Source organism: Musca autumnalis, unplaced genomic scaffold (genome assembly GCF_047663935.1).
Source record: "Musca autumnalis isolate F117 unplaced genomic scaffold, ASM4766393v1 scaffold_1, whole genome shotgun sequence".
NCBI classification, from domain to species: domain Eukaryota; kingdom Metazoa; phylum Arthropoda; class Insecta; order Diptera; family Muscidae; genus Musca; species Musca autumnalis.
Genome location: NW_027411644.1, coordinates 189,670,151 through 189,696,983, shown reverse-complemented (window position 1 = coordinate 189,696,983; position 26,833 = coordinate 189,670,151). Strand labels below are relative to the sequence as shown.

The 26,833-nt window shown below is 37.1% G+C and overlaps 3 protein-coding genes across 3 annotated transcripts; 2 read left to right on the top strand and 1 right to left on the bottom strand.

The window, feature by feature from the left end:
• Positions 1-1,587: 1,587 nt before the first annotated feature.
• Positions 1,588-2,277, top strand: LOC141391006 (uncharacterized). Its single transcript, XM_073963923.1, has one exon. It carries the CDS (start codon positions 1,588-1,590, stop codon positions 2,275-2,277), a length of 690 nt encoding a protein of 229 aa, XP_073820024.1.
• Positions 2,278-4,999: 2,722 nt separating this feature from the next.
• LOC141390027 (uncharacterized) lies at positions 5,000-5,692 on the bottom strand. Its single transcript, XM_073962440.1, has one exon. The coding sequence runs from the start codon at positions 5,690-5,692 to the stop codon at positions 5,000-5,002; it is 693 nt and encodes a 230-aa protein (XP_073818541.1).
• A 17,534-nt stretch (positions 5,693-23,226) lies between these two features.
• On the top strand, positions 23,227-24,003 carry LOC141391005 (uncharacterized). The gene has a single exon (XM_073963922.1). It carries the CDS (start codon positions 23,227-23,229, stop codon positions 24,001-24,003), a length of 777 nt encoding a protein of 258 aa, XP_073820023.1.
• The last annotated feature ends 2,830 nt before the right edge of the window (positions 24,004-26,833 follow it).

Below are 26,833 nucleotides of genomic sequence, written 5' to 3'. Positions count from 1 at the left end.
GTATCTGAATATTTTAACAAAAACTTTTTATCTTTTTAAATTGAGAAAATATTCCAGTAAAAAATCGCGCAATTTTTTAAAAAATATTTTTTCCTGCGGGGCTTTTCTTTTTCAGAAATTATTTACAAATTTTAACAAAAACTTTTTATTTACCTGCAGGCAGAATTTTTTAATAAATATAGTTCGATTTGTATTGGTTACTACTTATTTTGTACTTAATTTTCTTACAAATTTAAAATCAATTATAAATTATATTATGAAATGAAAAATGTATATGATATTAAAGTTTTTTTTTTAATTTTCCTATACATGTGCAATAAAAATTGTATTTAAATAAAAATCAAGTAAATTTAAAAAACGGACATAACTCCCATTGGGACTTATATCCGTTCGGGGGGTCGGATATAGCTCAAATGTTATGTCCAAGGCGGACATAACTCCCACAATCGTTTTGAGATTTATGTCACGGCAACCACTGGCCTCCTCCTGACTACGTCGGTGGTTAGACCAATACAAAATCTGGTTATGCGAACCGAATCTTTTTTGCCTTATAATTTATTTGAACATTATAAGATGAAGTAGGCTACCGGAATTCGCTACCGGACAGATGTAAACACCGGCAACGCGTGCAAACTTTTCTTCAAAATGTTAAGGGTATTATTGTCTGTACTTTCTTTGGAGTTATCTCCGGAAACAGATGATATTATCATTTAGGACACTAAAATTGGAAAATATCGTCCTATCTCTTTTTTTGTGGACCGGACAGAGTAGGCTTAAGTACCAATCTTGATGCATACACCTTATCAACTGCCGACTTTGACATTGAATAATTCGGCTGATAGCCCGTCTGATCCTGCTTGGGTTTTTTGAATTTGGATCGGGTAACAGTAATGTGGCCTGACATAACACCCAACGGCTGAAAATGAATGTTAGCCGCTATGGTCGTTCAGAACGCGGATATAAAAGCCAAGTAAGTTTTGGGCGTTATATATAAATAGAATATAAATATTTGGTATACATATACACAAAATCTTAAAGGTGTCGATATAGACCACAATACTCGTATACACTAGGGAAAATAAAAAGATTTACTAAGAGGATAACATTTGTTCATGTAGTCTGTATTATGATTCTAGTATTGTAAGTCGTGTCAACTCATTCTTATATTTAACTACTATTTGTCATTTATATGGAATATTTTCATTTGAAAAGAAAACATTAGTTGATGTGTACTACCTTTATCGTATATAGCATTCCGTCATTAATGAAAATTGTACAATTATATCCAAATTGTCCCACTCATACTAGTTTTTGAACTAAAACATGAACACTTAGGGTTCCAATAATAAACTGATTGGCAAAAAATATGCAAAAATGCGTTAAACTATTTGTATGATAATTGCACATAACTCATCGTTGAAAATCGATGCAAAAAGTAGTTTTGCAATATTTTTAAATAGTCGAGATTTATTATAATACCTGTTTTAAATAATTTTCAACTTTTTATTGTATAAAAGTCACTTCATTGGAATTTGAAAATCATTCCCATTTCGGATAATTGTACACTCAGAAATAACTCAATCGAAAATGCGCGCTCTTATCGTCTTGTGTTTGGTGGCTGCCGCCTGTGCCCAATATAACTATGGTGCTGGTACCAGTTCTGTTCCTTCATACAGTGATGCTGGAGATTACGGTTCGGCCAGCAGTGTAACTCCCTCATTTGCTCCCCAAGCCACAACTTTGGAAAAGGAATTCTACACATTCACTGCCAATGATGCTGATTTCAATGAACCTGCTGCCTCCAACCAATACAACAATGTTGCCAAACAAGGTCTCCGTGTTATCTTCATTAAGGGTCCTGAAAACAATGGTTTAGAGAATGCTGCTTTGGCTTTGGCCAAACAAGCTGCTGAACAAAGAACCGCCATCTATGTGCTTAACAAACAAGCTGATCTCGCCGGTTTGGCTGACAAATTCAACAACATCAACAACAATGTCAACCACAAACCCGAAGTTCACTTTGTCAAATACCGTACCCCAGAAGATGCTGCCAACGCTCAACGCGCCATTCAAAGCCAATACGATAGTTTGGGTGGTACCTCCCAAAGCTTCAATGGTGGTGTTGCTTCCGCCTTGAACTTTGCCTCTCAAGCTTCTCGTGGATCTTACTCTACTGCTGGTTCTGCTCCATCTGGCCAATATTTGGCTCCTGCTGCTGCTACTCCTAGCGAAAGCTACTTGCCAGCTAACATCTTGCGTCGTCTTCGTCACAAGTAAATTAGGTGGTAATGATAGTACTAGTTATGTAAGTCTGAGGCTTTGTGCTGTTTAAGTACAATACGAATAAAATCGAAATAAAACATTAAAATCAGATTTAATTTCTTTAACAGAACTTCTCTACATAGAAGACCTCTTATATGTCATCTGTGGAGAGACAGCCGCGTATAGATTTTCTTTAGGTAAAAGCCTACTATAGGTGTTCAAGGGATAGGAGACCTTTCATAGTAAGAATAACTGCTACAGCAGTTAGAAGACCTACTACAAGTCTTCTGTGGATAGAAGACCACCTATGTATATGTCTTCTATAGATGGAAGACCTCCTACAGGTTGCCAAAAGATAGTAAATCTCCTATAGGTCTTTTGTAGATAAAAGACCTCCTACAGGATTTCTATATATAGAATACCTTTTATATATCTTCTATTGATAAAATACCTCCTGCAGGTCTTCTGTAGATAGAATATTTCCAGTAGGCCTTCTATAGATAGAAGACCTTCTATAGGTCTTCTATAGATGGAAGATCTCCACCTACGGGTCTTCTAGTAAGAGAAGACTTTCTACAGGTCTTCTATTGAGATGGAAGACCTCCTACAGGTATTTTATTGATAGAAGACTTCCTACAAGTCTTCTGTAGATAGAAGAGCACCTACATGTCTTCAATAGATGGAAGACCTTCTACAGGTTTCCAATAGATAGAAAACCTCCTACTGCTCTTCTGTAGATAAAAGACTTCCTGCAGGGCTTCTATATAAAGTAGACTTCCTACAGGTCTTCTACAGATAGACGACCTCCTATAGGTATTCTATAGATTGTATACCTCCTATAGGTCTTCTATTGATAAAATATCTCCTGTAGGCCTTCTGTAGATAGAAGACCTCATATATGTATTCTATAAATAGAAGACCTCGTAAAGGTTTTCTGTTGATAGAAGACACCCTACGGGTATTCTGTAGATAGATCAAATGCTACAGGTCTTCTGTTGATAGAAGACCTCCTCCAAGTCTTCTGTTTACAGAATAGGAGACCTCCTATAGGTCTTCTATAGATAGAAGACCTCCTATAGGATCTATTGAGAGAATAACTCTTACAGGTCTTCCAGTGAGAGAAGACCTCCTGCAGATCTTCTATAGATAGAATGCTTCCTACAAGTCTTCTATAGATAGAAGACCACCTACATGTTTTCATTAGATTGAAGACCTACTACAGGTTTCCAAAAGATAGAAAACCTCCTACAGGTCTTCTGTAATTAAAAGACCTGCTACCAGGCTTCTATATGTCTACTACTGCAGGTCTTATATAGCTAGTGGACCTCCTATAGGTCTTCTATAGATACAAGACCACCTGCAATTCTTCTGTTGGTAGAATACGTCTTCTATAGATAGAAGACCTCCTACAAGTCTTCTGTTGGTTGAATAGGTCTTCTATAGATGAAAAACCTCCTATAAATAGAAGATCTCCCACAGGTATTCTATTGAGAGAATACCTTCTACATGTCTTCTATTGATAGAAGACCTTCTACATGTCTTCTATTGATAGACGACCTCCTGCAGATCTTCTATAGATAGAAAGCTTCCTACAAGTCTTCTGTAGATTGAAGACCTCCTACAGGTTTCCTACAGGTCTTCTGTAATTAAAAGACGTGCTACCGGGCTTCTATATATTGTAGACTTCCCGCAGGTCTTATATAGCTAGTGGACCTCCTATAGGTCTTCTATAGATAGAAGACCTCCTACAGATTTTCTGTTGATGGAAGACCTCCTACAAGTCTTCTGTTTGTAGAAGGCCTCTTATAGGTCTAAGTAGAATATCTCCTACAGGTCTTCTATAGATAGAAGACCTCCTACAAGCCTTCTGTTGATAGAAGGCATCCTATAGATCTGCTGTAGATAGAAGACCTCCTACAAATATTCTGTTTGTAGAAGGCCTCCTATATGTCTAAGTAGAACACCTCCTGTAGGTCTTCTGTAGATAGAAGACATCCTACAAGACTTTTGTTGATACAAGACCTCCTACACGTCTTCTATAGATAGATCCTCCTACTTCTATAAATAGAGAAGACCCCCTAAACGCATGTTATAGACAAAATACTTCATACAAGTCTTCTTTAGGCAGAACACCTACAACAGGTCTGTATGATAGAAGACCTCCTACAAATCTTCTATAGGCAGAATACTTCCTAAAAGTCTTCTATAGATTGAAGTCCTCCTACAGGTTTTCTATACATAAAATAACTCCAACAGGTCTTCTATAGATAGAAGTCCTTCAACAGATGTTCTAAAGATAGAAGACCACCAACCTATATGTGGTCCTATATCAACAGAAGACCTTTTACAGGTCTCCTATATATAGAAGACCTCCTACAGGTCATTCTAGAGAAAGAAGACCACTTACATTTTATAGATAGAAGACCTACTATAAGTGATAGTGGACCTCATATAGGTTTTTTACTGATGGACGGCCACCTACAGGTCATCTGTCTATACTCGTAGAAGACCTCTTACAGGTCTTACAGGTCCATACACAAATATATTCTACTTTCTTCTGTAGGTAGAGCAATTTCATTAGAATTTCTATATGTAAGATCTTCTATTTTTTTAATGTGTCTGTAGAATTAAAACTCATAATTAATTATAAATATTTTTTTATTTATTTTTTGTTCGTTTTGTACTTAAACAGCAAAAAACCTCATCCGGCTTACATAACTAGCAATTACCACCTAATTTACTTGTGACGAAGACGACGCAAGATAGAAGCTGGCAAATAGCTTTCGCTAGGGGTGGCAGCAGCAGCAGGAGCCAAATATTGGGCTGACGGGGCGGAACCAGCAGTAGAGTAAGATCCACGAGAAGCTGGAGAGGCAAAGTTCAAGGCGGAAGCAACACCACCATTGAAGCTTTGGGAGGTACCACCCAAACTGTCGTATTGGCTTTGAATGGCGCGTTGAGCGTTGGCAGCATCTTCTGGGGTACGGTATTTGACAAAGTGAACTTCGGGTTTGTGGTTGACATTGTTGTTGATGTTGTTGAATTTGTCAGCCAAACCGGCGAGATCAGCTTGTTTGTTGAGGACATAGATGGCGGTTCTTTGTTCAGCAGCTTGTTTGGCCAAAGCCAAAGCAGCATTCTCTAAACCATTGTTTTCAGGACCCTTAATGAAGATAACACGGAGACCTTGTTTGGCAACAGTGTTGTATTGGTTGGAGGCAGCAGGTTCATTGAAGTCAGCATCATTGGCAGTGAATGTGTAGAATTCCTTTTCCAAAGTTGTGGCTTGGGGAGCAAATGAGGGAGTCACACTGCTACCAGCACTATAGTCCCCAGCATCACTGTATGAAGGAACTGAACTGGTACCAGCACCATAGTTATATTGGGCACAGGCGGCAGCCACCAAACACAAGACAATAAGAGCGCGCATTTTCGATTGAGTTATTGTTGAGTGTACAATTATCCGAATTGGGAATGACTTCAAACCTTCAGTGGACTGTCTTTTATACAAACTATCGACTTGAGTGATTTCGAACTAGATTTGTATGCAGCCCAACCCAGCTTTTTAGAAACCACAATAGTTGCAACAGTTTTCTAAGGTGAATTTCATTCAATTTCCATAATAATAGTTTCATAGCGCTTTGCATAATTTTTGAGGTTTAAACTAAACCGCATTAAATGCCTTTAGCGAATTAAAAGCGAAACACATCATCGTTAGAACATAATATTGTGGGAAATTTGTATTTATTTTCAGGTTAAAAGCCGGTCGTTATCAATTTTATTATCTCAACGCTATGCGGAATTCTATGAAAATTCTGCTTGAATACATATAGAAATACCACAGAAGAAAGACCAGTCACTTAGGCAAACATGGCTTAATTAGTTTTTAAAATGTTATCAAACTATTAATAGATACAGTCAGATTAATAGATATAGTCACTGATAATAATTTGTCAAAGAGGTGTGTATAATTTATTCACATATGTCGGTGATTTGTCACACACATAAAAGATAACTGTATCAAGCGAAACAATAAAAGTAGCGAATTTAGTTTATGTTCTTTTTAATAGTTTGTTCATGGTGTTTGTTTGTTTGTTTATGTAAATTCGGATACGTTACTATATCAATTTTATGAAAGCGAAATTTATTTGATGAATCTGAAGGCTTTTTCATACAAATCAATCAAACGACATTCATTTAAATCGTTTTTAAAAAACTAGGAGGGTTGGCCAAACACCATAAAAGACATTTCATAGTAAACTTGGTGCAGTTTCTAGAATGACCGCCTTGCTCATAGAAGTTTGTGACAAGAAATCATCACATCAAAGCTGTAACTGAAATCGTCAGTAAATTTATCTCAATTGCAAGTATATAAACAACTTAGAATTGAGCAGTACTATGCTCGGAATATTATCAGAATTTGTCTTAAATAAGATAAAGCTTTTGGAATGTGTATGAGCCTCCATTTTCATGCCATCCACAATAATAGAGACGATATATTTATATTTGTCATTCCGTTTGCAGCACATCGAAATGTTCGTCGGAGACCCTATAAAATTATACATCAAAGACATACACGGCGCAGTCGATTTCCGCCCAATAAGAATTTAGGCGACTGCAATATCCCGAGCGTAGTTGGGTCAAAACTACTCTGGTTTGTCGTGGCAGCTGACGCTCCTCCGCTGCGATAGATGGGGGATGTACTCCCCATCTGGAAGAATCTTTGCCTCTTCCTGTAGATGGTTCACTGAAGACTTGAGGAGGCACCCTGTTGCTGTTCTCAAGGCGGCATTCTGGCAGGTTTGAATCTTTTTCCAATTCGTATCACATAATCCCGGGGACCAAACTGGCGCCGCATATCTTTCCACAGACCGACCTATCGCGATATATGTGGTCAACAAGGTTTCTTTATCTGCACCCCAAATGCTGCCGGCTAGGGACTTGAGGACCTTGTTCCTACTTTTCAGTTTGTCGCAGATAGCTGTGGTGTGCGCGCACAACGTGAAAGTAGTGTCGAAAATGTCGGAATTCTGCTACCGTCGACCACGAAATTCAATTCTCTTCCAAACTGCGCAGTCCATGTGGTGAACAGAGTGGCCAACGTTTCAAGCTTGGCCGGAGGGTTGTCCGATCAATGTATTCAAACAGCGTGGATTGCCTGACTGTATCAAATACTTTTGATAAGTCAAGCGCCACCATCACTGTTCAATCGCACGGCCGTCTCTGGTTGAGTCCTTGACAAATATGGTGGTAATGGCGTGCAGCGCAGTTGTCCTGCTGTGCTGCTTACGGAATCCATGCTGATGATCGGCAACTTGATCGCTATTTCTGATACTGGGGAGGACTAAGGCCTCAAGGGTCTTTGCTACGGGCGACAAAAGCGAAATCGGCCTGTACGATTCACTTTTGCTGGCATACTTGCCGGGCTTCCGTAGTGGGACCACTCTGCCCATTTTCCAGACTTCGGGAACAATGAGGGTGGATAGCGACAAGTTAAGAACTTTAGTGAGATACTCCACTCCCGGCTCATCCAGCTGCTTCAGCATTACCATGGAGATTCCATTAGGGCCCAACGCTTTGGATGATTTAGCGTTCCTGACGGCATTGACAACATCATCCATTGCAAACTGTGGTGGTTCCTCCTCGGCAGGAAGAGATCTGATGCGACGTAATACTCTTTTTCGCCCTGTCACTCTCGGGGTACTCGACAAACTGTCGATTGAAATAACTTGCGCACCTCTTCGGGTCAGTCAACGTAACGTCGCCCACCGTGACTGAGGTCCTATCTTCCCTTCTTCGAGGGTTCGAGAGTGACTTAACCGTTGCCCACACTTCACCTTTACCGGCTCCAATGTTTTAACTCTTCAGATGATTTACCCACTTGTTCCGATTATGCTCGCCGACCAGCCTGTTAACTTCCAGCTCATCACGCTCATTTGCTAATCCCGTCGCCTCTGCTGGGAAGTTTGGTCTTACTTCGGGTATTCGACCAGCAGGGATATGGCGAGCGGCTGCAGCAGTGATGATGTCTCGGAACGTCCTTTCCGCTACCCGAACATCAGAAGGATTGGGCAGTTCTCTGAAGCGGTGATTGGTGAACTCTCTGAAACCCGGCCAATCAGCTTTCTTATGATTGACGAATGTGCGGCGTTCAGAGGTAATGAAATCGGGTGGTCTGCTAATGGAGACAATTATGAGGAGCTGGTCTGATCCAAGGGAAATGACGGGTTGCCAGGTAACGTCATTTGTCAGACCAGTTGACACGATGGTTATGTCTGGCGAACTGTGACACTCTCCTCCAATTCTGGTAGCGGCGTCCTCATTGACCGTGCAAAACGTAAAGCTGTCAATCTGCTCGGCCAGCGCTGTAACTCTCTGGTCGTTCCCGAGGACCGAATGCCACATCTCATGATGCTCATTAAAGTTCCCCAGGACCAGACGATTATGACCTTCCAAAATCGGGCTAATGTTAAGCACGTAATCTTAGATACAGCTATTTCTCGGCGGGATGTATATGTTCAGTAACTCTATATCGGCAGTTCCACACCTGACTGCTACCCCCATACATTCCATGTACGGGTCATTAGAGACAGGCTCAAGCGAGATTGGTCTGTATTGGACAGACTGGTGCAATAGGAAAGCTAATCCCCCACCTCCACTTCTGGTGCGATCCTTCCTTAGCACGTTGTAACCATCGCAACGTTGTAAGCTACGTTGTTGTTGAGCTTGGTTTCTTGCACCGCAGCGACCTTGATATTCCTCCGACTCATGAAATCTAATATTTCCTCGATCTTACCTCGGAGTCCATTGCAATTAAATTGCAAAAAGGATGCACTTTCCGGGATTGGGACAACAACGGCTGGTGTTAATGGCTGCATGTGCGGTTAATCGTTTTTGTTTCCCATTTCTTCACCATATAAAATATAAACGTCATGTTTTGAGGCTAAAATTTGTTTCTTTAAATTTATTTGTTTTTTTTTTTTTGTTAGTTAATAAAAAACCAAAATGAATGCCGTCCAATTTGATTTCAAATTTGTTTCTTCAATATTCAATATTCCAATGTATTTCAGAAAATAACAGTTTTCGTTTAAAAGAATGTTGTTATGATATCGTAACAACAGAGGTTAACTCCATCTATTGGTAATTTTAATCGTAATCGTCTGCTACGCACGAAAATATCGTAAGTCCACTTTTTGGGAAATCGTGGTTTTGTTACAGACTGATAGTACAAGTCAAAACACGTCCTATGATGTAAAGAAAATGGTATTATGTCGCGTTTTTCTATATGTTTTGCCCCAGTCGGAAAGGTCGTAAGTCCACAAAATGTGGAAATTTGGGCACGAAAAGTTCGTAAGTCCACAGGAAAGGTTATGTTTTGAATAAATACTAGAGCGAATGTAGTTCAGATATAATGATAAACATCATCCATACAACTTTAGATGATAATTGGATGATATTTGCTTTATAAGCCTTTTCATTGATGCCAATTGCTCAAATACCAAGCATGTTGCAAAATTCAATTTTTTATTGTTTTTTTTTTATATCCACTTAAAATTCTATGTGGTGCTTATATGTAACACGTCCTTTGTATTTTGTAAAATAAAAAGGTTGATGTTTCCGCTGATTTTATAGGCATTTGCAAAGCAGTCCGTCATGTTCCCGAGCCGTATGATCGTACATTTGTATACATATATTTGAATCATACATTATTAAACCTTTAAAAACGTTCAATTCTTTAAAAATATTCGGTATGGTCGGTGATGCAAAAGTCACAGATCTGTGCGGTTTTAAAGGTTCTTTTCCATGTATTTTTTATAAACTTTACCGAATATGTATGTCCTGCATAAATTAAAATATGCACCAATAATTAAACTTGGCTATTTTTAACAGCATGTGATTATTTTCACCATCCAAGTACTATCCGATCATCTTCCACAATTATTAGCATCTTCCTTTGTGGAAATTTTGTCGATACTGAACTATAAATGCTTCCTCTAGTGTGATTATTGTTACGCTAAAAACAATTAAAACAGTGGATCGCGGTATGTATTTGGCTTGAACTCTGTTATGTGGAACATATATTCCAGGTATAAAAATACTCAAAATTTTACCAATTTTCACGCAAAAGTTTCGGTCCATTTAACCCGCTAATTATTATCTGATCATCATGTTTAATTGCAAGCTTCTTCTTTGTCGTAAACCCAAATTTTACTTAAAATTTCGCCGATCGAACCATCATTGCGACCTCCAGAGCCGCTGCAAATAAGATAAAAGTTTTGTTTTTGGTCCATTTTACAATTTACGATCATCACCAACAAATAATGGGGCCTCTTCTGGTCGGAACTTGACCTCCCCACAAAATTTCGTGACGTACGGTCCATAATTGAGGACTGGTGTTGTTATTACAATTTTTAATGGGCAGACGGACATACATACATACATAGTTAGTTCACATTATCTCGTCGAAATATGACAAATGGCAAGGGGGATCTGCGACGAATATTTCGCGACGTTACATATATATTGGACAAAAAAAAGCTTATGAAACCCTTTCCACATTGTTGTGTAAAGTATAAATATTTTACAAAGACGTAAAGCAATAAAGACCCGAACAAATGCATTTTCCAAAAACATATGCTAATAGTTCCACATTTTGGTTTCAGATGGCTACACAACTCACTGGAATTGATAACAGCAATGCCAATCGTTTTTGATTCCCATTTCTCGCGGCAGAAAACATTAACGTCGTGTTTTGTGGCTGAAATTTATTTCTTCACTATTTCTTATTTTTTATTTAATAAAAAAACAAAAGTCAACGCCGTAAAATTTGAGTTTTAATGTTTTTCTTGTCAATATTCCAATGAGTAACAGTTTTCGTTTAACAGAATGTTGCTATGATATCGTAGCAACAGAGGTTAACTCCCTCTACAGTTAATTTTTCACAATTGACTTTTCCTATCTTATAATATTGACATCTTTGTATTTTATTTAAATTGAAGGAAAAGGTCGTATGTCCCAACAAAAATTCAAAACTATACAAGGAAAAGGTCGTAAGTTCACAGCTATCCAATTATCTTCCAAACGCGATGGAATTTGAACAAACAAAATTCCGGTATTGAAGCGGAAAAATAAACGAAGAATGCTGTTCTTACCATCATAATAAAGTCTTTAATACCGAAAGAGTAGCCTGTTTTTTCTTCTTCCTGAAAAATTTACAAAAATGGACTTACGACATTTTCGTACGTAGCAGACGATATTTTGGTTCAGCATAAAATTCTAAGTCGATATAACCATGTCCGTCCGTCCGACTGTCTGTAGAAATCAAGATACATACAGCCAAAGACATAAATTAAATAAGACTAGACAAAATGCATGCAATAAAAAATGTTTATGAAACAATGTACAGAAACATTACCCTTAACAGAAACTATGCAGGTTGCAGGTAATTTAAAATCACAATCTAGGAGGAACATTTCATGTAATAAAAATCAATAAGCTTCTTCCCCTCCACGACCCTCATCAACATCCAAAATTTGGTGACAATGCGATCAAAATTGCGCCCTGTAGCGGGATTACAAGGTTTAGATGGACGGACGGACACACATAGCCAGATCGACTCAGTTCGCCGAAACATTAATTTTGTTATATATATATGTATGGGTCTACGACCATTATTTCGATGCGTTACAAACTTTTTGCCCAAAACCAACTTATAATACCCTCCCCACGTAGTGGTGTAGGGTATAATTATACCCTACAGGTATAATTATACCTGAGTCGATCTAGCCATGTGTGTCCGTCCGTCCGTCTGTCTATCTAAACCTTGTAATCACGCTGCAGGTAGCAATTTTGATCGAATCGTCACCAAATTTTGGGTTTTGATGTGGGTCCCGGAGGGGAAGAAGCTTATTGATTCTGGTGATGGTTGGAATGGGCAAAAAACTTATTTGGAGAAAAAGTCAAAGTTTTTTTCCAAAGCAAGTATCTCAGTATCCATAAGGGTATACCAAAAACAAAACCTGTTAATGAAAGTAGAAAATATCGCAATAGCCGCCAATATAACCGAAATGTTCATTTTTGCGATTTTAGTTATAATGACGAATATCACAGCTTTGGTTGGCGACTTTCCAAAAGCAAAGCCGGGCTATGAAAGTAAAAATACATCCCATTTTTCCATTTTTTGTAATCACGCTACATGTCGCAATTGGAAAATCGATATTTTCTACTTTTTTGATACACCCCTGATTTTGATATACCCCTTATAGAAGCGGAGATATTTGCTTTGAAATAAAACGTTGACTTTTTATACCCTACACCACTATGTGGGGAGGGTATTATAAGTTGGTTTTGGCCAAAAAGTTTGTAACGCATCGAAATAATGGTCGTAGACCCATACTTATATATACCAAAATGAATGTCTCGACGAGCTGAGTCGATCTGGCTATGTGTGTCCGTCCGTCCGTCAGTCCGTCCGTCTGTCCATCTAAACCTTGTAATCACGCTACAGGTCGCAATTTTGATCGGATCGTCACGAAATTTTGGATGTTGATGGGGGTCCCGGAGGGGAAAAAGCCTATTGATTTTGGTGATGGTCGGATAATATTTAGGGGTCGGAATGGAAAAAAAAAACTTATGTGGTTAAAAAGACAACGTTTTTTTCCAAAGCGAATATCTCAGCTTCTATACGGGGTATACCAAAAACAAAACCTGACAATAAAAGTAGAAAATATCACCTTTGTAATGATCAAACAACGAAGATATCATAATAGTCGCAAATAAAACCCAACTTTTCAATTTTGCGATTTTAATTATAATGACGATTATCAGAGCTTTGGTTGGGGACTTTCCAAAAGCAAAGCCTTGCTATGAAAGTAGAAGATCCCATCTTTACAACGATGTAAACTAGGTCGGCGTAGGTGACCAAATAACGGAGATTTCGCAATAGTCGGAAATACATCCACTTTTTGGAAATCACACTACAGGTCGCATTTTTGATCGGATCGTCAGGAAATTTTGAGGGTTAATGGGGGTCACACAGATGAAGAAGCCTATTGATTTTGGTGATGGTCGGATAATATTTAGAGGTGGTAATGGGCAAAAAACTTATTTGGAGAAAAAGACAACGTTTTCTTCCTAAGCGAATATCTCAGCTTCAATATGGGGTATACCAAAAGCAGAACCTGGCCATGAAAGTTGAAAATATCGCCTTTCTAATGATGTAAAGTAGGTTCTCGTAGGTGATCAAACAACGAATATATCGCAATAGCCGCTAATAGAACCCAACTTTTTATTTTTGCGATTTTAATAATAATGTCGAATATCACAGCTTCGGTTGGGGATCTTCCACAAACAAAGTCCGACTATGAAAGTAGAAAGTCCCATCTCTACAGTGATGTAAAGTAGGTTGGCGTAGGTGGCCACATAACGGAGATATCGCAATAGTCGGCAATACATCCCATTTTTTCATTTTTTTTTGTGATCACGCTACAGGTCGCAATTTTGATCGGATCGTCACACAATTTTGGAGGTTAATGGGGATCCTACAGAGAAAGAAGCCTATTGATTTTGGTGATGGTCGGATAATATTCAGGGGTCGGAATGGGAAAAAAACTTATTTGGAGAAAAAGTCAACGTTTTATTTCAAAGCGAACACAACTTTTCATTTTTGCGATTTTAATAATAATGATGAATATCACAGCTTTGGTTCGGGACCTTCCAAAAGCAAAGTCTGACAATGGAAGTAAAAAATCCCATCATTACAATGATGTAAAGCAGGTTGGCGTAGGTATCCAAATAACGGAGATATCGCAATAGTCGGTAATACATCCATTTTTCCACTTTTTTGGAAATCACGCTACAGGTCGCAATTTTAATTGGATCGTCACGAAATTGTGGGTGTTATTGGGGGTCCCACAGAGGAAAAACCCTTTGAATAATGATAATGGGCGGATATTATTCATGGGTCGGAATGTGAAAAAAAAATATTTGTAAAAAAGACCAACGTTTTATTTCAAAGTTAATATCTCCCTTCTGTAGGAGGTATATCGAAAGCAAAACCTGATAAGGAAAGTAGAAAATATCACCTTTACAACGATGTAAAGTAGGTTGTCATAGGTGGTCAAACAACAGAGATATCGCAATAGTCGGTAATGCATCCCTTTTTCCATTTTTGTGCAATCACACTACGAAATTTTGATCGGATCCTCACGAAGTTTTGGGGGTTGATGGGGGTCTAACAGAGAAAGAAGCCTATTGATGGTTGGCATACATCCCACTTTTCCATTTTTTATTTGGGTTGTACTGTCGATGCACTTAAATGCGTTTCAAAAAAATTGACCTGTGTTAATGAAGACATTCAGAACAAAGGCGCTAAGCTAAATGGGATGTATTACCGACTATTGCAATATATCTGTTATTTGACCAACCTACTTTGCATCATTGTAAAGATGGGATTTTCTACTTTCATAGTCAGACTTTGCTTTTGGAAAGTCGCCAAACATAGCTGTGATATTCGTCATTATAACTAAAATCGCAAAAATTGAAAGTTGGGTTTAATTTGCGGCTATTGCGATATCTTCGTTGTTTGACCACCTACGACAATTTCCTTTACATCGTTAGAAAGGTGATATTTTCTACTTTCATTAACGGGTTTTGTTTTTGGTATACCCTTATGGATGCTGAGATATTTGCTTTGAAAAAAAAAAAACGTTGACTTTTTATCCAAATAAGAATTTTGCCCATTCCGACCCCTACATATTATCCGACCATAACCAAAATGAATTTGCTTCTTCCCTCCGGGACCCTCATCAACACCCAAAATTTGGTGACGATTCGATCATCTTTGCGACCTACAAGGTTTAGATGGACAGACGAACATACGGACGGACGGTCGGACACACATAGCCAGATCGACTCAGTTCGTCGAGACAATCAATTTGGTATATCAGGAAAAATTTCTAAAATTGTCTTTTCCATTTCAAAAAAATCAAAAAATTTTTTTGATACTACATCATTTTTGGTACATAGAATAAGAAAAAAATCAGCATTCCAAATCTGTCTTCGTTACCAACTTTCATCTTTGCGCGCAAAAGATTTGACTGTTTTCATTATGATAATTAGAAAAAATTCTAAAAAAATCGCGGCTTAGTATAGTAACGTGTTATATCATATTATCGTTAACTGAATTCGAACCCTTTGCGATGATGCAAAAAAAATTCGAAGAGTTTCAATGGATTCGCGAAAAATTAAATTTGTTAAATAATTTCACGTATTTACAAACATATTTTTGAAACAATAGCGCTTATACTTACAAAAAATATATATATAAAATTATAGCAGCATCCAGACTTTGTGAGGAATAAAATGAAACCTAAGTCGTGAAGTTTGGAGCTATGGTATTCATGTTATTTGCAAAAATACAAAGAAAATATGACGAAAAAAATAAAAATCATGTTATTCTAATTTTATTTTTTTATGGTTTTATAGGAAAGGTTGAAGAAAAAATGTTTGAATTCTTCGTCATTTTCGTCCTAATTTCACGCAATAATGAAGATATTCCGTTGCAACACATTTTTCGCTTATAGTTTTCCTATTGTTGAATATTTTTAGAACATTATATTAAATCACAAGGGATTCCAATTGTGGCATAACATTAAAATAATGTTATATTGAATATTACAACACATAGTGAAAATGGCAATGATGCGCATCCGATTTTCCAACACAGCGAATCAATCCCTTTTATTTGGTGTACAGTTTGTGAAATTCTATTTGGCGGCCACGATGTAGCGTCTGTTGCAAATTAGGGCGCAAAATATAGTTAGATGGTCATAATTTCCACGAAGTTCATTTACATTTTATGCGCATTCGATTTCGATGATAACCTTCCAAAACGCGTTTCAATGCGCGCACATTTCAAAACATTTTTGCAGATTTTCGAAATCTGAGGGGTATCATTTCCGCCGATCTAGGACGGATTTGGACGCGTCATGGTTTATTAGATTCAAAACGTATAAAAACTAAGTTCACGCTGGCTTCACCGATAATTTAATGGCAGTTGCAAATTTTGAGTAAAAAAAAGGTTTTTTATAAAAATTTACGCACAAAAATTTCGACTTTAAGCTGAGATTGTTGTGAACCTTTGAAGGATTCAAAAAAGCGTAATCGCGTAATCGCGGCTACTACAATCTCATAACCAGTTTATAAACGAGTACAGTTGCGCGTCCCGATTGGAGCAAAAATTCAAAAAACTCAATTTTTCAGTTTTCAAAATGTCAGCATCCTTTTGAGACCGATGCAGTGGTTATATTAAAAAATCATACATTAGAAACTTCATCTCTGAAGTGCATTCTTTAACTTCTTCGTTGAACATTATACTCTACATTGTATTGTAAAGCCACTAATAGAAAATTGACTTAAAAAAACTCGTTTCTTTCAACGATTAATATCACCACAGCTTCCGCTCAAATTATAATTTTAAGAATTCCATCGGTGAATCTTTCTAAAACAGTTTATTTTACCTTAATGCGTTCAAAGGTTATGGTATATTACAACAATTCGCGAGTTACAATACCCCATACCTAAGTTTCAATATAAGTAAATTTTATACAAAAAGACCGATATGTAAGTATGGGTCTACGATCATTATTTCGATGCGTTACAAACTTTTTGGGCAAACCCTATACCCACATAGTGGTGTAGGGTATAATGAACACATTCAGAGCAAAGGCGCTAATATTTATTAGCGTATTCCATCAGGAACATAAACTATTTACATAGAATCTCCATCTTACTCTATCCGAAGCAATATATCTTAACTCATTAAAAGATTTTCCAGTTTCATTAAGAATGGTTCTTCGCCAGGTGGTTTTTGGCCGTCCTCTGCTGCGATTACCCTGAGGATTCCAGCTCAACGTTTCGTGGCATACATCGTCAAAAGGCTTGCGGAGTGTGTGTCCAATCCAGTTGTATTTACGTCGTTTTATTTGTGTGTTTATATCTTCTTGTTGAGCCAGTTGAAGAAGGTCTGGTTCTTGGCCACCATATTTTAAGAATGTTGCGAAGACATCTGTTGGTGAAAACTTGCAGTTTATTCTTAATATTTTCATTCACTAGCCAGGTTTCAGATCCATACAATAGTACCGACTTGACGCAGGCATTATATATGTGTAATTTGGTTTTTGGATAATATGCCCCAGAGTTCCATATATTTTTTAGGCTGCAGTATGCGCTTCTGGCTTTTTGGATGCGCATGTCGTCGTCGACAATTGCTCCGCCGTTCGGGTTGATGTTGCTGCCAAGATAGCTAAAGTTATCTACATTTTCAATACGTTTCCCGTTTAGAAAAATGTAGGGGTTTGGTTTGATTTAACATGCATACATTTCGTTTTTTCGGCGTTTATGTGTAGGCCAAATTTTGCTGCTTGCTCAGATAATTGATTGATTTTCGATTGCATATTTTCTTTGGTAGTAGCAAGCAACACGATGTCGTCGGTATATTCTAAATCTTTGAGGTTATGATGTAGTCTCCAAGGTATGCCTTTGTTTTGATTTATTGAATATGACAATATTTCGTCTAGCGTGGTTATGAAAAGGAGTGGAGAAAGCAGACATCCTTGTTTAACTCCGCTGATAGTTTTGAAAGCTTCGCTAATTTTGCCGTTGTGAAAGACTCTCATTGTTGAGTTGGTATATTGTGCTTTTATAAGATTTATTATTTTTGTAGGGACGCTTTTTTTCTCAAGTGCCTCCCAGATTTTTTTCCTATTTAGAGCGTCGAAGGCCTTTTCAAAATCAACGAAGGTCAAATATAATGGCGTATTGAACTCGTTGCACTGTTCGATTATCAATCGCAAACTATTTATTTGGTCCACACAGGAACGGTTAGGTCTGAACCCTGTCTGTTCTTTGCGAAGGCATTTGTCAAGTGGATCGAGTATGCGGGTGAGTATTATTCTGTTGAAAATTTTGCATATAGATGGTGTTAGAGCTATGCCTCTCCAGTTGCTGCAATTTTTTAGGTCCCCTTTCTTTGGTATTTTTATTATTAGGCTTTCTTTCCACTCTGACGGGATCGTTTCAGTTTCCCAGATTTTGGTTATTAGTGGGGAGAGTATTTCAGCGAAATATTCTGGGTCGCATTTGTAAAATTCTGCAGGCAGATTGTCGATACCTGCTGCTTTACCATTTTTTAATAGTATTATTGCATCTTTTATTTCGTTTATTGAGGGGGTACCCGAATTTATGTATTCCGTAGGACGGTAGTAGGCGTGGCTTTGTACTCCGTCAAAATTTAAATCGGTAGCTGGTTCGATGGTGCGATTTAAGATATCCTCAAAGTGTTCCTTCCATCTTTTGAGCTGTGCGTCTGTATCCGTGAGTATCATTCCGAATTTGTCTTTAATAGGTATGTTTGAATTTAGCTTTTTACCCGAAAGTTTTCTCGTTATATTAAAAACTGTTTTTAAGTCTCCACGACTTGCTGCCGCCTCGGCTTCGGCAGCCATAGAATTTATAAAACTGCGTTTATCGTTTCTGGCTTGTTTCTTCACTTTTTTGATAAGTTGTGATATTTCAGCTTGTAATGATGATTTTTGGAGGGGGTCTTTTCCGTAAGTAATTTTGTATTGGTTTTACGTCGCTCCACTACCAAATTCCAAAATTCTTGGGATAGCCATTCCTTGTGATCTTTTCTGTGGAAGTTCACTGTTTCGACAGCAGTCTCAGACAATGCGGTTTTAATTTTCGTCCATTCAGCTTCTATATTGAGATTCGGCGATTGTGTTGAAGGCATCTGCCGGTATTTATTTGAAAAATTGGACAAAGGCGCTAAGCTATCCCAATTTTAATATTTTGAATTTTACCAGTCAACAGCTTATGCATAGGGGTAATGGTGTAGGGTATCACATAGTCTGCCCCGACCCGACTATTGCCTTGGCTCACTTGTTAACAAATAGAAAAAACGTAATAACACAAAAATTACTTTGAAGAGAAAAGCAACAGCTTTGTTACAAAGTCTGCGCTAAACTAAGGATTTGTCCGTTTATGTTTATGAACTAAGTTTCTATAAATGTGTGCACAGTGGTCCGTATCAGTCTTAAAATTCATTCTTTTTTCTTTTGGAACATTTATTATATTTAACATGTCTAAGGTAAAACGTCTCTTATAATTATTTTCTTGTGTCAATATTTTAACATCTTTGAAATTAGGTTTATGTCTAGTCATTGTGCAATGTGCTGCAAGCGCCGTCTTCTGTTCAAGTGGTTTGTCCGTTCTCTGATCAGAATTTAGGATTTTTTGAAAGTACAGACTCAAACGAGGGGCCACCGTGGTGCAATGGTTAGCACGTCCGCCTTGCACTCAAAAGGTCTGCGGTTCGAATCCCAGGCCAAGCAACATCAAAATTTATAACGGTGGCAAAATCCCCCCTCAGTAATGCTGGCGACATTTCCTGAGTATTTCAGCCTTGAAAAACTTCTCTACAAGTGGTGTCGTAAGACACGCCGTTCGGACTCGGCGATAAAAAGTAGGTCCCATATCATTGAGCCAATATGAATCGGCGTGCACTCATTGATATGAGAGAAGTCTCCCTTGTCCCTTCGGGGACATAGACTAATAAATTCATAGACATTTATTTGCTCTCAGCATTTATCTTCGAAATTTTCGAAAATTGGTAGATGGCGTTAGTAGTTTTATTTAAAGTTGATATAGATTTTAAACTATTTATTCTGATAAAAGACAAAATATGGATAATCTTTGGCCAGATCAACATCCTCATATAAACAAATCCAAAAAAACATTGTAATTTGCCCCAAAACATTGTGCAATTGTGTGAAAAGATTAGGTACTTTGCATACCGGCGACACCTACAAAAAAGAAGCACACTACAATTCTCTTTGTCTATGAATTTATTAGTCTATGTCGGGGATGTTGTGTGAACATATGTATGTATGTATGACTCAAACGACAAAAACCCTAATTGAATTTTGTTGTGTCAAATCCAGCATAGATTTTATGATCCCATCTAAACATGGTTAAATATTGACTTTTTAAAGCAATTCTAGCTATATCTTTGAAACAAATGTGAATCTTCTTCTGACCACTGAAGCAAATTTGCAGACAAGGGCATGAGTAAAATATTTGGAGAAACGCTGAATTCGAACAATTACATTCATTGCTTTAAATATTACAATATATCTAAAAATTCTATAATTCTCCAAAACTGTTAAATTTTTTCAGAGGTTTCTTTTTGAAAAATAATCGGTGGAATGTAATACATAACTCTTCAGAACATACCATTGTTTTAAAATGGCTTTATCACTTTGTTTTTTAGCATATTTTTCAACGACATTTTAATAAATATGCCTATGATATTGTGAAATCCCAAATGCGAGAATAAACTGATGTTGTGAACAGTGCACGATGAGGCCAATGTCAGGTTTTCGCGGCAAAAAATCAAGTTTTCAAGTGAACAATTTGACAACAACAATAACGGAATTCAATTGTCAGCACTCTGAAACATTAAAAAATAAAAACTAAATCAATCTGTAACTCCTCATAACGACATAGTGAGCTGTCAAAGTTGACATAATTTTTATGCGTCATTTTCTCATATTCATCATAAAAAACTATAAAAGTATTTTAGGCGCACACACTACATTTCGTTACTTTTTATAAAATTGAAAACTCTTCTATAGTTTTGTAAAATATGGTACTATTAAAAAGTAATAAAAACTTTATGTTTGGTAAATATATTCTTGAAATAATATGTGATGCCTTTTTGGTGTAGTTGGCTTTGTTGTAGATGTGTTCTTTGGAGTAGAACTTTCGGTATCGGACCATATCTGGGAAGGTAAATATATGTGGTGAAAGGTATTAATGTGAACTATTATTTTGTAAAAAAATTAGCCGTGCCTACCCGCGCTTTTCATAAAAAATCCGATTTTAGATGGTGCCCGTTCGTCTGTTCAAATCACGATATCTTCCGAATGATTTGAGATAGAGCACTGGAATTTTGTCCACGTTTTCGTATAGCCTCCATATAACGGTACCGTCCGATTTTCGGTATTATAAGGTTTGTAGCTATATGTTTTTGATTTTTAAGGTTACCAGTAGTCAAAAAACTTCCCCACCATAAATTATGGATACAGTTCCACATTTTGATAATGCCCCATCTAAGGGTACCTCCAGATCTGGTCATTTTTATGGTTTTAACTATATTTTCTTACAAAATTAGCCATATTTTGACATTTAGGGGTCCCAGTGGACAATTAACTTAAAAACTGCATCTCAACTTTGGACTAAATTAAGAATGTTGTTGTTATAACTTATAAAGAAGTAGCACACCAAATTATGTTAAGATCTGATGAATATTGTGGCTTTTAAGAGACAAAAACATGAAATTTGGAAAAATATATATAGGGGAGCTATATCTATATCTGAACCGATATAGACCAAATTTTGCAGATTTGGTTCTAAGTTCATTATAAACATATGTACGAAATTTTGAAGGTCTAGCTTGCCATGTGATTTGTTGCCTCACAACCCTACCCACAGTGCAGTGTTTGAAATGCGTGCTGTAGAAGATATGATGCAAAGTACCGCTTAAACAACATGAAATAAGCATTCTAGAGTTTCAGAATGTTCTGAAGAATTATTGAGAACATTATTTGGAAGGTTTTTGCAATAGGTTACTTGGTTCAACTCCCAATAGTTTAACTGATACCGGCCAGAATTGCAGAAATTATGTAAAATTTGATGCCCTAGATGGAGTTTTTCTTATGTGGTCTGTTCAAAAGCAACAAAGTCAAATTCCTATTCGTTTCGGAGATAAAGGCCTCATCAATGCAAAATAATGTAGTTTTAGGCCGGTTTAGATGGGGCCATAAAATCCGAACTGGATTTGACAGGACAAAATCCAACTAGGGTTCTTGTAGTCTCAATATGTACTTTCCAAGAAATGCCTATTAGAAGTTGTTTGCATTTTCAGTGTCGCATAGTGTAATTAACTAGGTCTTATTAAATTTCATTTCAGTTCTTTAAACCACTCGATTGCAATTTAATTAATGTGTTTAAAAGTTTTTGAACTTCTGTTGGCGTTTTGAGAAATATAATTTAATTTCTCTCAACATTGTAGCCTTACTTGTATCATGATTCAGTTAATTTATCAATTATAATCTTGCAGACATAGCTGTCAGTGTGTTTAAATTTTATGGCAACTTATTGCTTGTGTATTATGCCATTAATTTGATTACTCACAATTTAAATAAAATAACAAAATCCGACAAATTCAATTGACTTCAATGTTTTTTTGTTTTTGTTAGAAGAATTTCAAATTTATGCATAATTTCATAATTTCTCTAAGAATATACCAGATTTGTTTGATCGAATTTATAACTAGTTTTTATGGCATTTTAAATTGCATAGATTAAGAACAAATGAGATTTCTTTAGAACGATAAAAGCTTGCTTTCAAATAACATTTAGAAGTTTTTGTTTAAAAATGTTACTTGGTTTGTGTGGGGTCGAAAATAAGAAATAGTTTATTGTTTTCCTTATTGATGATGAGGGTGGATGACATATCGTATATGCGTTATTGATGTATTGCGTTCTTAGAAGTAACCGCCTTTATATAATAAAAACAAAACGTAAAACAACAAAAACATGTCGGCAATTACCCTCAAAAATAGCAAACAATCTCGTTTGCATAATGGTATGCAGGGATTTAATAGCCAATTTGAAAAGAATTTCAGTTTTTTGCAGAATCTAGATTTTCGAACAGCACTGGTTTTTTACTACAATGACAAGAATGAAATCTGGTTTAGGTAAGAAGTTGTAGTAGATTGGCGTGAAATGCAAAAACTTTCGTTTTTATTGCATCTTGTGCATGGTATATAAAGGAATAGAACTCAACGTCCAGCATCATTCAAACTTCGAATAATCAAAAAGATTTTTATCGTCGCAAAAGATGCGTGCTTTGATTGTATTGTGCTTGGTGGCTGTTGCCTGTGCCGACAAATTGGGCTACAACTATCATCCCGTTGGCCATTCGTCCAGTGGATTGTCCTTCACACCCGGATCCAGCTCTGGTGCTTCCTTCTCCTCTGGTTCTTCTTATGGAAGTTATGGTGCTTCCAGTAACACCGCTGGTTCCTTTGCTGCTCCTGCTGCGACCTTAGAAAAGGAATTCTACACTTTCACCGCCAACGAAGCTGACTTCAATGAACCCGCTGCCTCTAACAACTACAACACCGTTGCCAAGAACAATCTCCGTGTCATCTTCATCAAGGGCCCCGAAAACAATGGCTTGGAAGATGCTGTCCTCGGTTTGGCAAAGCAAGCTGCTGAACAAAGAACCGCCATCTATGTCCTCAACAAACAACCTGACCTCTCCGGTTTGGCTGACAAATTGAACGCTGTCAACAACAACGTCAACCACAAACCCGAAGTTCACTTTGTTAAATACCGTACCCCAGAAGATGCCGCCAACGCTCAACGCGCCATTCAAAGCCAATACGACAGTTTGGGTGGTACCTCTCAAAGCTTCAATGGTGGTGTTGCTTCCGCCTTGAACTTTGCCTCTCAAGCTTCTCACTCTTCTTTCAGCTCTGGAGCTCCATCTTCCTATGGTGTCAGTCCCCAAGGTGCCTTTAGCTCCCAATCTGGTAGTTTCGCTCCATCTGTAGCTGCTCCCAGCGCTAACTACCTTCCCGCTGCTCTTTTGCGCCGTCTCCGTCACAAGTAAATCAATTATTTAAATTAAATAATTTATTTATTTAGTTTGGAGTATGATTAAAATCTATTCCTGATTTAATAAATTTTCCAACGAAAAAAAAAACAAATAAGAAATGTTTATTATACCCTACAACACTAAGTGGAAATGGTATTATAAGTTTGTTTTGGGAAAAATCATGTAAAACCGCGAAATATTCGTCGGAGACCCCCAATGTGGTATACCAATCTTTATATCTCGACAGAATAAAGCGATTTTGAGATTTCTGTCCGTCCGTCTGTCCATTATAAATGAAAACAACAAATATGAGATTAAGCTTGACTTACATACAAATAGTAAGTAAAACACACATCTCAACTAAACTGCCAAAGTGAATCTAAAACAAGTAAAAAAGCGTTAAGTTCAGCCGGGCCGAACTTTTCATACCCTCCACCATAAAATATTCTGAACTAAAATGGAATAATTAATTTTCATTCTGTCCCCAACTTTAAGTGGGTACGTTAAAATGTCAGATAATGTACATAAAATGCTTCATTCGGGAGGCCTTTTTTTATGGTGCCTATATCTAACAATGTATGTTGACAATTTATGATGGGCGAGAAATTGGGAGGTACCGTTATATAGGGGTTATAATAAAACATGGACCTATGTTGACAGTTTTTGATGGGAGCCTTTAATGTCTAATAACTCCTAATTCGGTTAAAAATTGTAGCTAGAATCCACAAAATACCGAAAATCGGTACATAACTTGGGAACTTCAAATGTCATTAACAGCTAGTTCGGAGGTATGTCGGCTATACCAAAATATGAACTTAAATGAACAATTTTTGTTGGCTTTCAAATTTCAAATTTCAGAAAGTTCGTCCAAAAAATAAAGCTAAAGTACGGAAAATCGGGAGGTTTGTTTTGGGGCTATACCAAAACATGGTTAAACATTTTAAGTAAAATCCTCAAAGTACCGAAAATCGGGAAGTATCGTTATATTGGGGCTATGTTGAAAATTGTTGAGGCAGATGTGTGGTGACCACTACAACCTTCAAATGTCAAATTACAGTTAGTTCGGTTAAAAATTGTAGCTAAAATTGCCAATTACTGAAAATTGGGAGGTGCCGTTATATGGGAGCTATATCCGAACATGGACCTATGTTGATAATTTTTTATGGAGAGGTGTTGTGACCACTAAGAACTTCAAATGTCAAATTACTGCTAGTTCGGTTTAATATTGTAGCTAAAATCATCAAATTACTGAAAACCGGGAGGTACTTTTATATGGGAGCTTTATCAATACATTGACCTTTCTTGACAATTTTTGGTGGAGAGGTGTGGTGACCACTAAGAATTTCAAATGTCAAAGGTTCAAATTACAGATAATTCGGTTAAAACTTGTAGGTAAAATTCTCAAAATACCGAAAATCCGTTATATGGGGATACCGAAATCCGTTATACCGAGGTACCGTTATATGGGGCTATACCAAAACATGGACCTACGTTCATAATTATTTCGAATATAAGTTTTTTGGTCACTAAGAACCCTATATATCAAATTATAGCTAATTCGGTCTAGAAATGTGAATTTAAACTTCAAAATACCTGAAATCGGACGGTAACGTTATATGGGGGCTATTCCAAAACGTGGACCTATGTCCACAAATTTTGTTATATAAGTTTATTTACACTTAAGAACCCTAAATGCCAAATTATAGCTTAATCGACCTGAAAATGTAGCTAAAAACGTCAAAATACCGTAAATCGGGGGGCACCGTTATATGGGGGCTATACCAAAACGTGGACCTATGTCCACAACTTTTGTAATGTAAGTTTATTTACACTTAAGAACCCTAAATGTCAAATTATAGCTACATCGGTCTGAAAATGTAGCTAAAAACGACAAAATACCGTAAATCGGGGGGTACCGTTATATGGGGGCTATACCAAAACTTGGACCGATATAGCCCATCATCGAACTTGACCTGCCTGCAAACAAAAGACGCATTTTCCCAAAATGTCAGACAATTTTGGTAGAGAGTTGTGGTGACCACTAAGAACTTCAAATATAAAATGTTCAAATTACAGCTAATTCGGTTAAAACTTGTAGGTAAAAATCTTAAAATACCGAAAATCAGGAGGTACCGTTATATGGAGCTATATCAAAACATGTACCTATGTTCATATTTTTTCGAATATAAGTTTTTTGGTCACTAAGAACCCTAAATATCAAATAAATCGTCAAAATACCTGAAATCTGGCGGTAACGTTATATGGGGGCTATTCCAAAACATTGATCTACGTCCACTAGTTTTGATTTTCAAGTTTATTGACACCTAAGAACCCTAAATGTCAAATTATAGCTAAATCGGTCTGAAAATGTAGCTAAAAACGTCAAAACACCGTAAATCGGGGGTACCGTTATATAGCGGCTATACCAAAACGTGGACCTATGTCTACAAGTTTTGTTATATAAGTTTAGTGACGCTTAAGAGCCCTAAATGTCAAATTATAGCTAAATCGGTCCGAAAATTTAGCTAAAAACGACAAAATACCATAAATCGGGGGGTACCGTTATATGGGGGCTATACCAAAACGTGGACCTATGTCCACAACTTTTGTAATGTAAGTTTATTTACACTTAAGAACCCTAAATGTCAAATTATAGCTAAATCGGTCTGAAAATGTAGCTAAAAACGTCAAAACACCGTAAATCGGGGGTACCGTTATATAGCGGCTATACCAAAACGTGGTCCTATGTCCACAAGTTTTGTTATATAAGTTTAGTGACGCTTAAGAGCCCTAAATGTCAAATTATAGCTAAATCGGTATGAAAATGTAGCTAAAAACGTCAAAA

Coding starts and splice junctions, on each gene's coding strand:
- LOC141391006 (XM_073963923.1), top strand. CDS start 1,588: ATGCGCGCTCTTATCGTCTTGTGTTTGGTGGCTGCCGCCTGTGCCCAA.
- LOC141390027 (XM_073962440.1), bottom strand. CDS start 5,692: ATGCGCGCTCTTATTGTCTTGTGTTTGGTGGCTGCCGCCTGTGCCCAA.
- LOC141391005 (XM_073963922.1), top strand. CDS start 23,227: ATGCGTGCTTTGATTGTATTGTGCTTGGTGGCTGTTGCCTGTGCCGAC.